At 42.5% G+C, this 16,669-nt stretch overlaps 1 protein-coding gene across 1 annotated transcript in view; it reads right to left on the reverse strand.

Annotated features, from left to right (window-relative positions):
- Positions 1 to 16,669, reverse strand: part of syt7a (synaptotagmin VIIa) — a 92,185-nt gene that overhangs the window by 9,813 nt on the left and 65,703 nt on the right. The window contains exons 7-8 of the mRNA XM_079568480.1: positions 15,249 to 16,254; positions 11,629 to 11,774 (exon numbers count right to left, since the gene is read on the reverse strand). Of these exons, the coding sequence (XP_079424606.1) occupies positions 11,629 to 11,774; positions 15,249 to 16,254 (1,152 nt within the window). The remainder of the gene's footprint in view (positions 1 to 11,628; positions 11,775 to 15,248; positions 16,255 to 16,669) is intronic.

Here is a 16,669-nt window from a genome sequence, read left to right on the forward strand (position 1 = left end):
TTTGTACTGGCGTCATTCTCAGGTGAGAGCCTGTATCACCTGAGGAGGTTAACACAGCTCCACAGCCCAGTGCACACACTTATCTGCTTCCCCCAGATCATACGTGGCTTCACAGAGTTATTGAATCAGTCGAAGCCATATTAATATTAGGAACAGATGGCAACACTACAACTGCTATGTTTTGGTGCCAGTGCTTTTTCTGTCCGGCCCCTGGAGGGTTCGAACGGGTGCTCGGAAGCCTGCAGTGTGCTACAGTGACCAGTGGGGGGCAGAGTGGGCACAAGTTTACATTTGGGCACAGCAAGGCATAAAAAGTGGGCTGTTGGCATAGCAACGGCTCCAGAAACATAGAGCATACATATGTGTTTAGGGGTGGGGCGGTGATGGGGGTGACTGGGGAAGGGGTGCAGCAAACAGGCAAACACAGTGAGACATAGAAGAGGCTTTCGGATAGATGACAGGGACGAGTGAGGGCCTCGCGGAGACACACACACACACACACAGAGGCAGGCGGGGCACTTTGGGGTTCACCGTCCTGTGATACTATCCTGAGTTTGTTACCTGACCGAGGGCCAGCGGGCGCTCGAAGGAAGGGGTTGGGGAGGGGGGTAAATGCACTCCACTTCTAGGCTGGAGAGAGACGCGAGAAAGAGAGGCCACCCCCCCCAGAATCTCCCCGGCCCACCCCAACAAACAAGCAACATGTCACACTTTCCCGGGCGCTCCCCGTTCTGTAGTGCAGTATTTACACTCATCGCTTTCATCCGCACAGGGAGCCAGAGCATACATACTTTTCCACACATAGAAAGTCGCTTATGTAACTCCTCCTCGCATCATCACAAGAAACATGGACATTCACACTCCAGTCATACGGGCTTCTGCTTAGCTCTTCCCGGGCTAAGAAGTCTGCTGCAGCGCATAAATATGGATGGATGCCTTTGCTGTTAACTAGTTACATCCTGCACACAGGGACCCGGAGTTTAAAATAGCACCGTTTGCAGGGTTTCCATTGCAGAAAGAAGAAAGCAACAGCCTAATGTCAATCCACCTGCCTCCTATACTAGCGACTGTATACTGGTCAGCTGCTATGCCTTGTTGTTGTCGAGAGAAAGAAAAAGGCTACAACTTTGAGAAAGCACAAAGACAACATCCCTGAGCAATTATGAACCAGAAGTACAGTTGAGTTCGCCTTATCTCCCTTTATGGACCCACAGAACTCTTCGCAATTAGATGTTCCTTTCACAGCCGAAAACCAATACAAGGTTATAAAAACACAGAGTGGAAAGAGCAGGTACAGTACTGTGTCTGTTTACTTTTTACATAATGGCGAGGCAATGTGCTCCAAAGTGCAGAAATAAATCACTGTGCAGATCCTATCTACATGCCAAGGCAGTGTAGAGATGAAATGCTCATACTTGATGCCTCAATTGTCTAGACATAATATAGTCATTGGTTCTTTGAAAGGCTAGACGTCTTCGGCTCAGCAAAACAAAACCAAGGAGCTATGAAACATGTCAGATGCATATGTAAAACCATATCTCCCCAGCATTCAACAATGGACTACATACTTCAAAAGAGCTCTCTTAAAATAACAGGGCACTCTCCGCACTCTCATCTTCCTCAGACTTATGGATGGATGGATTCTGATTGTTGCTTCTTTTCTGCTGCCTCGGTTCCATCTACCCCCTCTCTTTGTATGTACTGCGTGCCCCCCCCCCCCGTGATGCCGGGATGATGGCCGCAGGGAGAACCGAGGCCTCGGGGATTCAGTCTTAACTGGATCCCTTGAACGTAGCTGATTAGTCGGGCCTCCAAAGCCCCCATCACGAGAGGAGGAGAAGCGTGCCAGACTAGCGAGGCAGAACATAATCAATTTACATGTTTATGTACAAACACACTTGCTGATAACAACTCCCAAACCGTCAAGAATACCATTATTTCTTTTACAAACTGTTTGCCGATGACCATTTAACACAAGCACGACCTGGGGTTGACCTATAATGCAAATCTAATGACAAATCTTGAAAATGACGCAGATAGGACTAACCCTGCTGTAAAATAAAAGTAATTTATATCGATTTGCATAGAAAGGTCATAACCACCATTCTCTGTGTTTGTCTTGTTTTTTTTTTTAATGTCAGCTTAGGCACAGTAATAAGGTAATAAATATTGTAAAAGTCCGCTTGGCAATTAGCAGATGCTCCCTGGCAGCCAGCTCTTCTCTGAGTGCATCACATCTCTCAGCCATGAGCAATATACATCTGGATCTATTAATATCCCAAATAGGCATTCTAAAACAAGTCTGCGGTGGCTTACAAAAAAAAAAGATGTAACACGCATGGATGAATTATTGAAGGACCACAGGCGAGTGGTTTGAATGTTAATGGGGCACCAGAAGTCCTGCCTTTTACAAAGTGGAGCGCTGATTGGCCCATGATCCTGTCGATCAAAGGGCGGTCTAGATTCAAAGCTCTCGGGAGGAGGATTGTCTTCATAGCAACACTCGAGGAGAACCTACAGTGTATATGTGCTCGCTGAGTCGGAATAGAATAGTGTTGTGGGCCAATGAGGCGTTAACATAGCACTTAGACCTCTTAATTAAGTGACTTGTAGAGCATTGGGGTTGGGTGCGGGAAATAAAGAATAGAAAACAACCTGTAAATTTATTTTTTTTACTGCTGTGGTTGCACTTATATATTTGTAGAACAAACAAAAAAACAAAGTGCACTGTAGAGTTGTTTTTGTTCGAAATTAAAATACATTTGAATGATTAATTAACAGAACTAGGAAAATCAACTGTTTTGTGATATATTGTGAAACACTTTGTTGTATCCTATTGTTTTGAGAACTCGTATGGCACTTTAATGGCATCATGTACAGTATATCAATGAGGCTGCTGTGGCTGCCAGCACTGAAAGAACCATCAAAGAACTTTCTGAAATATTTCACCAAATGTCAGATTAACATTTGTTTTGTAACTTTTGGAAACTCAACTTATGCTTTATTTTTCAATTCATGCAGGGTGAAGTATTTCAATACTTGAAAACAATTACTTGTAATACTTACTGTATCACAATATGCTGAAATTGCTATATCATTTGTATCAACCCATAATTGTTATGTAATGTATCATGACAGATAATAGTGCTGTGCTGGGCTTACTTCAGATGCCCTTCCTGTTGCAATGATATTCAGTGAGTTGATATTCAGAGGTGATCACATGTCTCAGTAAATGTGTGCCCTTGGTCTGAGAAGTCGGGTGACTTTCTCAGATGCTGCTGTGACTGTCAGTCTGCCGCTGTCGTCTGACTTCAAAAACAAATGACCACCGTTTTATCCGGTGATCGCACACAAGGTCAGCGACCATCATGCACAACACCTTCCCATCGCCCGCGGCAACGACAGTACGTGCAGCACTATAGGGAGTCGAAATGAGGCGCTAACTAGTGAGTGAGCGACTTTTATCGATCGAGTTAAAGGAGGTATTGTATAACTGTGGCATATATATATATATATATATATTAGGGTGGTCCTTAAATTCTGACTTTCAAAATTTCATCCTCCCACCCTCCCAATAGATTCTCCCTTAGTAGAAACTAGTTGGTACCAAATATCTCCATGATTGGTCAATATTTAGGGTATGCTCAAAGCGACTCAAGTTTCAATAATAGGCGAAATTACAAACATTTTCATGTTTTCATGTTTAATATATATTGCTGTTAAACACAAGAATGACAATTAAAGTGCTTGTTAAAGTCATCAGTAATTAACCAATGCCGTCTATAGACGTCAATTGAAATCCGATCGCTGACTGCCAGTGACGTCTATAGACGTCAATTAGGTTTTTCAATGGGAACAGTTGCAGGAAAGCCTTGAGCATGTCTGGAGTTAAAATCTTAGTTGTGATGCCTAATTCTGCCACCTAGTGACTAAATAAAAGAACTACAAGTTCTTTTATTTAGTCACTAGGTGGCAGAATTGCTCTTTCGTTTTCTCAGCTTTTTGGTCAGAAAACAGCATTTTGGATGATTTCACCTATTTTCGACGGACAATTACTAAAGAATGGAAAGAGGTACAAACATACTCGTTTTTTAGATGAAAGAAGAGAGTCTAATATTTCTTTTGGTGGGTTTTGTGTTGACACAAAACGGTAGCACAGCGGTTAGTGCTCGTGCTTCACAGCTAGAAGGTCCGGGTTCGATTCCCACCAAGGACGGGGCCTTTATGTGTGGAGTTTGCATGTTCTCCCCGTGTCTGCGTAGGTTTCCTCCGGGTACTCCGGTTTCCCCTACCACTAAAAACATGTACATTAGGCCAGGATGTATGAGAGTGTGTTTGAGAGTGCACATGGGGGACGACGGATGAAAATTAGCCTAAGGCTACAATCCGGTGTGGCTTGTTCATTAACTTGCACTGTCCCTACCAAATAAACCATAAATAAATAGACCCAGACCTAAATTTTCTGTGGGTCTTGAAAAAACAGTCAAAATCCTGACAAACCCCTTGCAGTGGGGAGCTCTCTGATTTGAAAATGACTGGCAGTCGATGAGTTAAAGAGCTATAGGCAGTGTTCTCAAGGATTGGCAATGTCATGTCAGTGATAGTTTGCTTGCGAGATGTTCATAGCTCCACCGCTCTATGTGTCGTTTGATGACGTGGAAGCAAGACCCTTGATCACTGTTGCCTTCATTGAATCGAGATACAGTGTGCGGTGTTTTGTGACGACCTGTAGGACAAACTGTGTCTGTTTCTCATCCTTGTTAATCAAGGCATCGTACTCCTGCTTCAGTGCGACTCCTCATTCGGCAGTATCGTTGACAACGCGAAGTTCGCCTAGTATGGCCTATTGTGGACTGGTTGATTGCAATTTGTTTTGCAGGGTCCTTTTGTGCACTGTGACTTAGTTGCTTAATCATAGCCCTTTTCTCAGCTGCATCAAATTCTGGATCAAAAAAGGCAAGGGCCACCAACTCTTCGCTTAGGTACCAGAGGTGACCACAAAGTTTCTTGAAGGCACCCAATGACAATGATGAGCCGATTTCGATGAGGAGCTTCAACAGATGCAAGTCACCTGCAGGGAACCATGGGATAGGAACCATGACTTGACGTATGCTGATACTCCCAACACACAGAAGTTGCCAAGTTCTTGTCTTTCTCTGTTGGTCAGTTTGAAGCCAGCATATCGGAAGATAAACATTTTTAGTGTGTAAATCAGCCGTGCCATGAAAGAGCACGGTGTATGGCACCTGGCTTCATGAACGTTATACCACGTGATGGTACTCCTCCCAGAAGCACTATAAACCGTCTTTTCACTTCAAAAAGTATGAAGAAAAGAAAATGCCTTGTACTCATATGGGTATTGGCAAGTACTTATATCAAAGTACTCATACTCATATCAGTTTTAGAAAAAGTGTTATCGGTGCATCCCATGATCAACATATGCAGGGATAATAATTAAGTAAAATTTAAATTATCACACATAGACTTGACATTCATTTTAAGGCCTGTTCATACAGAGTACGTCGCGTGGCGCATCTTCGTCTTTCCGGATAGAAAGCCTCAATGCATTCCTTAACAGCTGTTTATACTGAGCGCGTACGACGCCACAACACAGTCTTCTTGCATTTCTCTCTTTCTACTAACTTCAACCGGCTTGAGCATACCCTAAATACACTCTGATCTGCAAAATAATTGGTAGGAATTGGTTTCTAATGGGGTAGTACCTGATAGGATGGTGGGAGCAACACAAATTTTTTTTTATTTTTTTAATTGAGATAAGGACCACCCTAATATATATATATATATATATATATATATATACCACATATGCCACAGACACAAATCCAACCGTATTTTTAACTTGGTAAAGTTCATTTACCAAGTTAAACATAATAAATTCCATAAATGCTTGCAAATATTGTTTACTCAGCAAGAAAGTAATCATAAGCTCAGCGGAATATGTATATTTAATCAACCACATGTACATACTATAGTTAAATTGTGAAATAGCTGCGATGAGTTAAAACAAGCTATGTCTCTTTTTCAGTTCAAAAATATTTATAAGAGAATAATAATGGAAAAATATTCGACAGAATGAAAATATATAGAAAATATTTGACAGAATGAATATTAATTATATGTTTGCTTCTGGTGTGAACAATGGTGCATTAATGTGTTTTTGTGAACGGATATCTCTTGCCATTAACGTTTTGAATTTATGATTTAAAAGTTAAGGGCCGGCACAATAAGCTTTAGCTTCTGCCGATGCCTGGTCACAGATTGTGTTATTGTTTGGCTTGCATATGTTATGAATGATTTGTAAATGACCAAACGGGAATATGTATGATATATACTGTATACAATACAACAAACAGCATTGTAAAATTAGAATGCATTTGGTCCATTTATATAAAAAATTGCTCAAACTATATTCTACTGCAATGTGCAGCGTGAAAGCCAAGTGGTTAAGGCTGCAGGCTGCGACACATATGCTGTGTCAGGTCATGCGTTCACCTCTAATAATGTCTCTCTCCACTCTTCTCTGCCTGAATGATCCTATCAACTGTAGCTACACTACATGTAAAGAAAAGAAAGAGGAAATATCTATAAAAATATATCTAATTGAACCAACGTACTGTACAGTCAAACACACATGTCATCATTCAGCTAGTATCATTACTATTAGTAGTATATAAGTATATAAGCTATAGCCAGTCTATCTACAGCAGGAACATAAAACAACATATTCTTTTTACTATATACAACTAAGACGAGAACTGCATCAGTTTTACATAGCACTTTTCTGGACACTCAAAGATTCTTTACACTCACTCACTCATTCTCTCGCTCACTCGCTCACTCACTCATTCATGGCAACATCGTAATAATCTAATATTGATTGCATCTATATTTCAGCTCCATGCAAGATAACCCTTTATAGGCATACACAAAAGTATTCTGCAAATGAAGGTCACAAGCACCTCCTCTTCTTTCATCACAAGTGGAAATATTTCACTCTGAAGTCAACCACACGCTCCAGTTGTAGCCTAATGTTTATCGGCACATAGCTCTGTAGCACTGACGTGTTGCAGCTTTAAACAGTGCAGCTTCATGGGCTTTATAGAATGAGAGGTGACGGCATGAAAATGACTGATGGGCTTAAGGAGGACACACAAATGCACAGTGCGAGGATGATATGGCCATACGCGGAGGGAGAGCTGTGCTGGAGATGGATGGTATAGGGCGGCTTTGTCTCCGACCTTAAGCAAAGCGTGAGAGTCCCGCTCAGAAAGAGCAATATGCCACGAGGCTGATTGATTAAATCATGGCCAGACATCTGTGAAGTCAGCACTAACACCACAGGGAATGATATACTCTCAGCCAGCTTACACCTTGCATCCCTAATACACTGTGGATGGGGTTTCTATTTTTACCATCGAATTGAAGAAGAATGATGTAGAAGTTGGTGCTTAATGCTCTATTTTCCGCTGTTTCTTCTGGCATTCAGTGCATTTGTATCGATAATTTTAATGCCGATGTTTTAGAACATACAGGTTACAAACAGGTTAGGAATCACCTTTTACCCCTTTGAGTTACTATATATAATGCAAGTGTAAGAAGCACTAACCTGGTGAGCTTGAAGGGGAACTGTGTCCTAAAATAAATTTTGCATAAAGCGTGCTGCAAAAAAATAATAAAATAAAATAAAGCTGCAATTTGAATTGTTGTCAAAGAATTTTTTTTTAAAAAGGTTTTTCATGTGAGTTGGATTGAAGCTCAACCGAAACACAAGAGTATTATGTCTTCAATAGTAGGACACACACCGTTATTTATTTATTTTACATTTATTCTATGGTGATATGATTAGTTTTAACCCTAACCTTAGCCCAGTAAGACTGTAAATATCAGCGAGCATGGTGAGGACTTTCTAGGAATTAAGATTTGTTTTATTTATTTTTTCTATCCGAAGTAGTTACAGTAATGCAACTACCATCCTTAATACTGTGCTGTAAACGTAAGTACATCCACGCTTTCATCAAATCCAAAATGGCTTCACACATCGCATTTCTCTCTCTCACACAGTAGGGGAGTTTGCTATTTTTGGCATCAAATTAAAATGCTGCTAAATCTTTTTCATATTTCACATTTCAGGTAGACAAAGCGCCTGGAGAGGAATTACAGGATAAATTGCAACAGACTGATATGTTACGTTAACATTTCTGTTGTGCTTATTTCAGACACAGTAAACTACCACTTGTGCTGAATAGACGTGAGGTAAAAAATCTATCCAAAGATGTGCTGTGTCCTCTAGGACCAACTTTGTTCACACATTAAGATGTCTTTATTCACTGTGTGAATTCTACAACTGGAAATGGTCATTATAATGGGCAGTAAACAACCATTATTCTCTTAAGGCTAATCGTTTGTTAACATGAAGAACAGCTTGGAGTAAGGAGCAGTCTGTGTATACTTGAGCTATTACATTATTACAGCATTGTTTGAGAAAATGCCACAGGAAGCTTGAAGGCAACATCTGATATGGAGCAAACAAGACAGTTTTTTGTGTGTTGTTGCTCCAAGTGAGCAAAGAAACACACATTTAAATCGTCTCGCAGGAGCTGGAAACGGCTTCTTCTGACTCATGTAGCAAAGGGTACATTTTCAGAAAGGTTGAAAGTTAAAATTGGTAACTTCTCTATTTAATGAGCTTGATTGTACTGAATAATAACTGCTTCTGAGCAACATAAGTGAAGTTGCAGTACTGTTTCTCCTCAATTGTTTCTTAGCATCCTATGGATACAGACGGCATCTCGTCATAGAAGGAGGCGTGGCTTTGCCGAGGGGGGAAATAGAATCTTTAGAGAAACACAATTTTCCACTCTTTTGAAGAATGCTAACATGAAGCATCATGTTAGCATTCTCCGTTATTTATGTATTTATGGGCTGTTGAACAACTTTGCTCCTCTCCATGTCTGTGTATCTTAATTTAGTAGAAAACTATATTCATCATTCAGCATTTGTTAAAGTAGTTTTTGAATAATTGTTTAGATTTTTGTTAACTGTTTACAAAGATGACCATGTAAGGACGATCCCAGAGATGCCATATAGCAAGGTGACACCTGAAAGTCTTCTAGTCTAGATCTCTTCTAAAGATATAGCTCTGTATAGAGAGTAGAATAAATACCCCAGTGATGACTAACCATAGATGACTCCATCTTTGTCCCACCCCACACCCTCACACCTGAAGCTCCAGCAAGGACTGGATGTTAGCTCTACATTCTTCAGTCCTCGTCCAGCCCGTCCATCCATTGGGGTGGACCACTCCTTCAATGTGGTACTCCTCAAGGTTTCTCTTCTTTCTCAATCAGTTTTGAAGCTTTACATTGGACACCCACGGAAAATTATCCATTTACTGCTTCATCGTCAACTGTTGAACATTTTCACAATTCATTTGCTAGTTTTTGTTTTACCGCTTGATATCTCTCTCAATAGTTTATTCCCAAGCACTTGTTATATTTGATCAAATCGTCAATGTTCAGAAACGCTATTTATAGGCATATTTGCTTGGAGGCTGATGATCTATTTCGAATTACTGTAAAATATTGTGTTTTAATCTTAAGACACAACAACAGCTTGACAATGCGTCCGCTCGTACAGTCTACATGTGCCGCCTCACACTGCTGCAGCTGTGCACTGTCAACAAGCTGCGCGCTCACCATCTGCATCTCAGCCCAGCTCCAGTCTGAAAGCATGTGTCAAATTGACGAAACACCGGCGAATGGAGAATAATTGGCGTGACAAGTAAAATCGGAATTTGCTCAACCTCCGCTGCCATTTTGTTTTAAGGTGTGCAACCCGTTAAGCATCTCCAAATTGTCCGCGATTCGCCACAGAATCAAAGTGAGGGCAAAACGTCCCTAATTGGATAGCTGAGGAAATCAAGTGTGTCGCATTTGCCTGAGGGCTGGACTAATACAATGGAGGCTATCTCTCAATCCTTTAAGAAGAGATGCTTGTTGGCCGTTTGTTAGGTTTCGGGTACGCTCCACTTTATGAGCGAGCCAATTATTTTAGAAAATCCCGAGCGGAGCATCCTTATGTATATATCAGTGGATATGTTTTGGCTCGTAGTGTGCGAGGTGGCTGGCGGTGAATCGGTTTATTTTTAGCCGCGTTTATGTAAGTGACTAACATGTTGTGGAATAATGAGGAGGCTCTCTCGGTCCCCCGGTGGAGTTTGTTGTTGGAGGAGAGAGACGGGACTTTTGGAGGCAGCGGAAAAGTGATTGAAGGCGGCTAATGAGCGAGTGAGGAAAGCATACACACACGAGGAATAATCAAAGAAAGGGAGACTCAAAGAAGACACAACAAAGAGCAATGGGAGGTCTCTGCCAGTGAATCGAGACGATGGCACAATGTAGTGGTGCAATGTGGCGATAGATAGATAGACAGATAGATAGATAGATAGATAGATAGATAGATAGATAGATAGATAGATAGATAGATAGATAGATAGATAGATAGATAGATAGATAGATAGATAGGTAGGTAGGTAGGTAGGTAGGTAGGTAGGTAGGTAGGTAGGTAGGTAGGTAGGTAGGTAGGTAGGTAGGTAGGTAGGTAGGTAGGTAGGTAGGTAGGTAGGTAGATAGATAGATAGATAGATAGATAGATAGATAGATAGATAGATAGATAGATAGATAGATAGATAGATAGATAGATAGATAGATAGATAGATAGATAGATAGATAGATAGACGGGATGCACTGATCCACTATCGGATATCGGAGCCGATACTGGAAAAAAATACGATATTGGGTATCTGATACTGAACCGATACTAGTTTTGGCTCCCATCGCCTTAAAAACACAACTTTTACCACCTAAATCTTAGTGAACATGGGCATGCTGTATATCATTGTAAAGCTAAGAACCTGGAGAATTCAATCGCTGAGTTAGTTTTAACCTTCGCAAAAGTATTTGTGAGCGCAGCGCAAAATTCTGCGATTAGCAATAGCATGCTAAAGCTGTTTGCTAACGAAAACTAGTTAGTTTAGGAAATAACTGATCTAACATATTTGTAATGATCAGATCACTTTATGTGAGCTGTTTATATTAATGTGACCTAAAGCCTGTCATATACACAAGGATATATTTAGTGTAGAAAAGTCCAGTGATCCTTGTTAAATGTTTATCCAAGAGTTTATCAATAGATATAATTAATAATTGACCCGTAACACGACAATAAATTATGACTTTATTGAACTTACAATGGAGAAGAGTCAATTAAATTTCTCTCTCAGAGAAAGCCACTTTTAAGAAAGTCTCTTCGTATCGGTATATATCGGATGTCGGCAGATAGTAGTCAAACCCCAGTATCGGTATCGGTAGCAAAAAAGCTGGATCGGTGCATCTCTAATAGATAGATAGATAGATAGATAGATAGATAGATAGATAGATAGAGAGATGACACCAAAATGACACCAATGAAAAAGTGAAATGATATAAGCCCATTTCTTTACCGTTAATATCTAAACAGCTTTATCTATATTATACTCTCAAGCAGAGTAAGAAGAAAGGATCCCCACACACACACGCAGGCACACACACACACACAGCGGTCTCTAACTTCTCTGGTACCTCTTCTCAGGAGGCGGCTCCTGATTGGCTGCTGGGGGTGGGGGTGCAGCCGTTTCCTGCAGGTCAGGGATATTGGCAAAGTCATCTTGCTCGGCCACACCTATGGCCAAAGCCAGGACCACCAGCTTCCCTTCACTGGTCCCCACAAACGTGAAAACAAAAGAACGTGAAAAAAACAAACAAAACAAAAACAAAACAAAAAACCCCAAAACAAACAAAAACAAAAACAAACCGAGAACAAGGAACCAAAAAGTTTACAGGAGGTGTGGTGCAAAGGGGCAGGGGAGAGAAGAAGAAGAAGAGACAGGTCATTTCACGTGAGGACACATAGGACGGTAGGCAGTGGGACAAAGTCATAAGGACCCAGCAAAGAGCACTTGTCCAGGGAAGGATATCATCAAAGGAGAGCGCTTGAAGTGAAAGGCCAGATTAATAAGATGAGTGAGTTTTAATGAACAGGTGTTGGCTTTGTTCACTTCACACAAAACAAACGAGCCGGTGTGTGTGCGCTAATGGACGTGGCATTCAGCTCTACAAGGCATTATAGCATCAGTTACTCAGTGTGTCTTTCTCCTACATACAACAACTGTACTGTCTCCATCCAGGCATTTAATTAAGCCCGATTATAGCGATCTGGCCTAATTGTTTCTATTTGAGTGACAGACTATCCCGAGGTGTGCCGTGTGTGTCGCCACTTTCTGGGTCAGTGCTCCCTCGCTTCGTGTCACATTTTATCTGCTCTCTTCACCACCACCTCCGCCTCCATACCTTGCTTCTTTCCTTCTTACCCTCATCCCCTGTTTCGCAAAATCCCTTTCCCAGACTTTTAATTCTCTGCTTCCCGTCATCCACACCCCTCTTTCATAGAAGCCGTAAGACTCTCACTGTGTTACCTGCCATGGATATAGAAAATATGACACCGCGAGGGTTAGAGATAGTGGCCTTAACCTCCAAATTTCATCTCCTGAATACGAGGCGCATAAAAGCTTTCCACGGCGCGCTAAGGAGGCTTGTTAGGCAATTTCCACAATCACACTCCTTGTATAGAAGGTACACAACAGCTAATAGCTATTTCTACTTATATGTGGCCATTCAGATAGAACACTTCAATCGGGAACATAAAGGAAGCAGACGAACAGACAGACTAGATGCTAAAGAACATTGTTAAATGATTGAATTTTATCCCAAAAGCTCAAAGGAATATCTATATATATATTTTTTCAATCAAATGGACCAAAGTGGATGTAACGTGTGTGCAATGCCACATCTTTATGGCACCTGTGACAAAAATGAACGGTTCAAACTGCAGCAGCAGCTCAAGCCGGTCCCTAAAGAAACCCAGTCATCAATCATACAAGCTACAAAACCACAACACTGACCTCAATCCCGTGTTTATAGTGATGGGGGCTATAACAGACTCTAATATATGCCATAATGAGCAATATACTCAATGACCTTGGCGTCTGCGCGTGCATACATTGAGCCATGGGCATTTTATTCATTGGCGGTGTTTGTTACACAGGGAGGAATTTGGAAAACGAAAGTGTTATTTTTGTGACTTAATGTTTAGAATCTGCTAAAGAATTGTAAAAAAAAAAAAAGAAAAATCTTGAAAAAGAACCTCTGACCAACCAAGATCATTTTGAGATGTATGATTAAGTACATCATTAAGTACAGTATTAAGTACTACCTGTTGAGCCTCTTAACCCCCACCTGAACCGAGCGCAGTTTCTCCAGTTTGGCTTTACCCAAATCTAAAAGCTTCTTGAAAACACCAACAAAAATGCCAATGACAAAAACTACGACGAAAACACAACGAAAAGCCAAAAAAGAGCAACAGAAAAGTGACAGAAGAGTGACAAAAACCCGACAAAAGAGAAAAAAAAAACATGATGAAAAAGTGACCAAAATGTGAGCCAAAAAAATCCAACTAGGAGCAACAGAAAAGCGACAGAAATGTGATGAAAACAAGGATGAAAATGCAACAAAAGAGCTGCAAAAACATGGCAAAAAGAGATGAAAAATTGACAAAAATGTGATGGAAAGCCAACAAAATAGCGATGGGAAAGAAAAAGTGAAAAAAGATCCATTCAGACCTACAGTTTTGTAGGTCTTAGCTTCTTAGCAAATGAGGTGTTAGAAAATGCACTCGGTGAAGGTTGGGGTTAAGAGGTTGAGCACTCTAAAGGTCCTGAAAGTGACTCCTACACTTCTAGTTTTGATTCGATGTTGTATCTAATCCCCCCAGACTAACTGTACATGGCATTTGTAGAAAGTGGTGCTTCAATTTGGCTGTTCTTTCGCCTTGGGAGGAAAATCGACGAGCCTCCAAACAAGCTATCCTATCCATCATTTCAAAGGTGCGCCCTTGTAGGTCCAGGCCTGGTTCGAATCATGTGTGCAAATGTGTTTTGGTGTTGAAGCTTCTTCCAAAGGATTTAGGCAGGGGGCAAATGAAACACACGATGTCCTTGCCCTTTCCCTCATTTGTTTGCCCTGTCGTCTTTCGGCCCCGAGTAACTGCACACAGGGAAAGTAATGGCACTGGTGACATAAGATCAATGCTTCAGAGTTAACTCAAATCCACACCCAGGCGCTGCTTAGCCCTGCTGGCGAGTGGTGCACAGCGACACGTGGACCATCCGAGGTGCACATGCCGGCATCCAATGTACACGCCAGTTCAAACGTGCAGGCTGCAGATTAGCATAGACGTTCCACGCGGGTGAAAGGTGCCATTCTAGTCACAAATTCTCATGAAGTGTGGATTAAACTCGATGCATTTAGTCTCATAAGCTTGATATTTAATAGTCATTCACAAGGACGGTTCAGAAATGACATCATGTAATTGAGTGGGACGGCAGCGGATTTAGAAAATGTATTGTGACTTTCATGACACCAGCTCATGAATATTTCAAAACGAGCAGGGGACTGGCTCAGAACTGCAAAAAAACAAAAAAAACAAAAAACAATTGAAGAAGACAGACCGAATGCCGTCCTAACAGATGTTACTGTTTAGCAGAGCATACAGCGTAAACATTAAACAATTTATCACAGAACGGGACAGATAGAGCAGGCAATATGTCCCAAATTTGGGGCCGTTTCTGAGACACGTGATGTCATTCGGTTTAAAAATAGGGGAAAAAAACTTGGCAGTAGCTTATGAGGCATTTTAATTTATACAGCTTTAATTAAGATTAGAATATAATGCCTGTTTGAAATCCTATCTCTAATGACAGCTAATAAACATAATCAATCCTCTCTAATATCCCATAAGACTATCAGTGTCGACAGCAATGATCCATCTCCCCCGCAATAAGACAACAGGTTATTTACATTAATAAACCCAACTGCATTAACAAAGTAATTTGCCCTTATATAACGCAGCCTCATTATTCTGTTCAGCTCGTCATCCGATACCACCACAACTACTGTTATAAACAATTAACTTGCTATCCGAGAAAAGCAATAACATTACTTGGAATGGTTGTAGACTTGGAGTTTAAATATCCTTCCCTGGACCACAGAACGTGACAAAACAACAGAACAGTAAGTGACAAGAGCAGATTCATGAACTACTTTCCGAGATAGAGAAAAGCGAGAGCAACTCACATGAAGGATTTGACATCGAGTCCTCTGTTACGGATCTGGTCCATGACATAGTCCCAGCTGCCCGGGTTGGCCCGCGAGCGCCCTGCTCCGGCTCTGCACCGGGACGATCCGGTCGTGGCTGCGCTGCCCCTCGCCCCCCGCGGGACACCTCTCCCACCTGCGCCCCCGCCTTCACCTCCTCCCCCCTTTCCACCTCCTCCGCCCGTCCCACCTGCCCCTCTGCCCACAGCGTCCCCCTGTGGCGCTGTGTGCAACTGTCCCAAGCTCTGGGACGTGGTGGGCGGGTGTCCCAGGCTCGAGTGACTGGAGGGGTGGATGAGAGGCTGCTGGAGGCTCTGTTGGCGGAGCAGCGCTCTGGGTCGGGTCGGGATGTGGTCTAGAGTGGACGCGTAGGACAAAACCTGGTCACCGAAACTGGGGGGGCACAGGAGCAAGGAGGACAGGGAGCGCGCGGAGAGCCAGGGCCGGCAGAGGAGCGGGTGACGCAGGGACACCAGCGACGGGGAGGGTGACACGGAGGCATCCGGAGAGGCGGAGAGCGCAGGGGAACCAGAGGAAGACAAAGAATCAGGTGAGATCAAACATGGCGGCACTGGAGGAGCGGTCAGGTTAAAACATGAATCTGGACAGGAAGTGGATTTCAGGGAAGAGGAAGTGGGATGGGTGCCGGGGGTGGGGGGCAGGAGCGAGAGGAGACAGACGGACAGCACGGTGACACAACAGCAGTAGCAACAGTAGCAGAAGTAGCAGTAGCCGGTGCAGTCTTGGTGGTCGCCGTGTGCCGCATGCTGCTCGCGGGATGGGGGCCCGCTGCACCCCTGTCCCCTGTGAGTCGGATGCAGCTTCCGAATCTGAGCCGCCGCCGCCGAATGAGACTTCCGCAAGGGCAAAGGGCGGAGGTTGACCGTACGGATTGCGTGACCACGAGGCTTGCTGGCCTTACTCTTACTCCCTGATCGATCTGACACTGTTTTCTTAGTTTGCCGAGAGATGCCCATTGCCTGGACTTGTCAGTTTCCATGTCTGACAGAATCGGCTCATTTCTGTCTTCGTCTTTTAAGCACACCTCTCTTGAGACATCGCGACAGCCAACCAAAGTCCTTCTCCTCCCCCCTTGCCTCCACTCCCCTTTGTAAAAAAACAAAAAAAACTGTCCCGCACTTTTTAATCAGGTTTTTTGGCGGCATAAGTCCTGACATACTTGCATTCGTGGGAACCCAACAGCCGGTTGTTTTTATTTTAGCCCTGTCTCTAAATATATCCTGCACTGAGAGTCCACAGACTAACCCAGACTTGAAGAATTGGGTCATGAGAGAGCTTCAGCTAAGTGGAGCTTTCTCCTCTTTACATCACTCTGTTGCTGAACATCATGACGTAATGTTTTTAGCCCGGTGTTTAGTTTAAAAGGGTCTCAGGTGTAG

The sequence above is a fragment of the Gobius niger genome (genome assembly GCF_951799975.1).
Source record: "Gobius niger genome assembly, chromosome: 12".
In the NCBI taxonomy this organism is placed as follows: domain Eukaryota; kingdom Metazoa; phylum Chordata; class Actinopteri; order Gobiiformes; family Gobiidae; genus Gobius; species Gobius niger.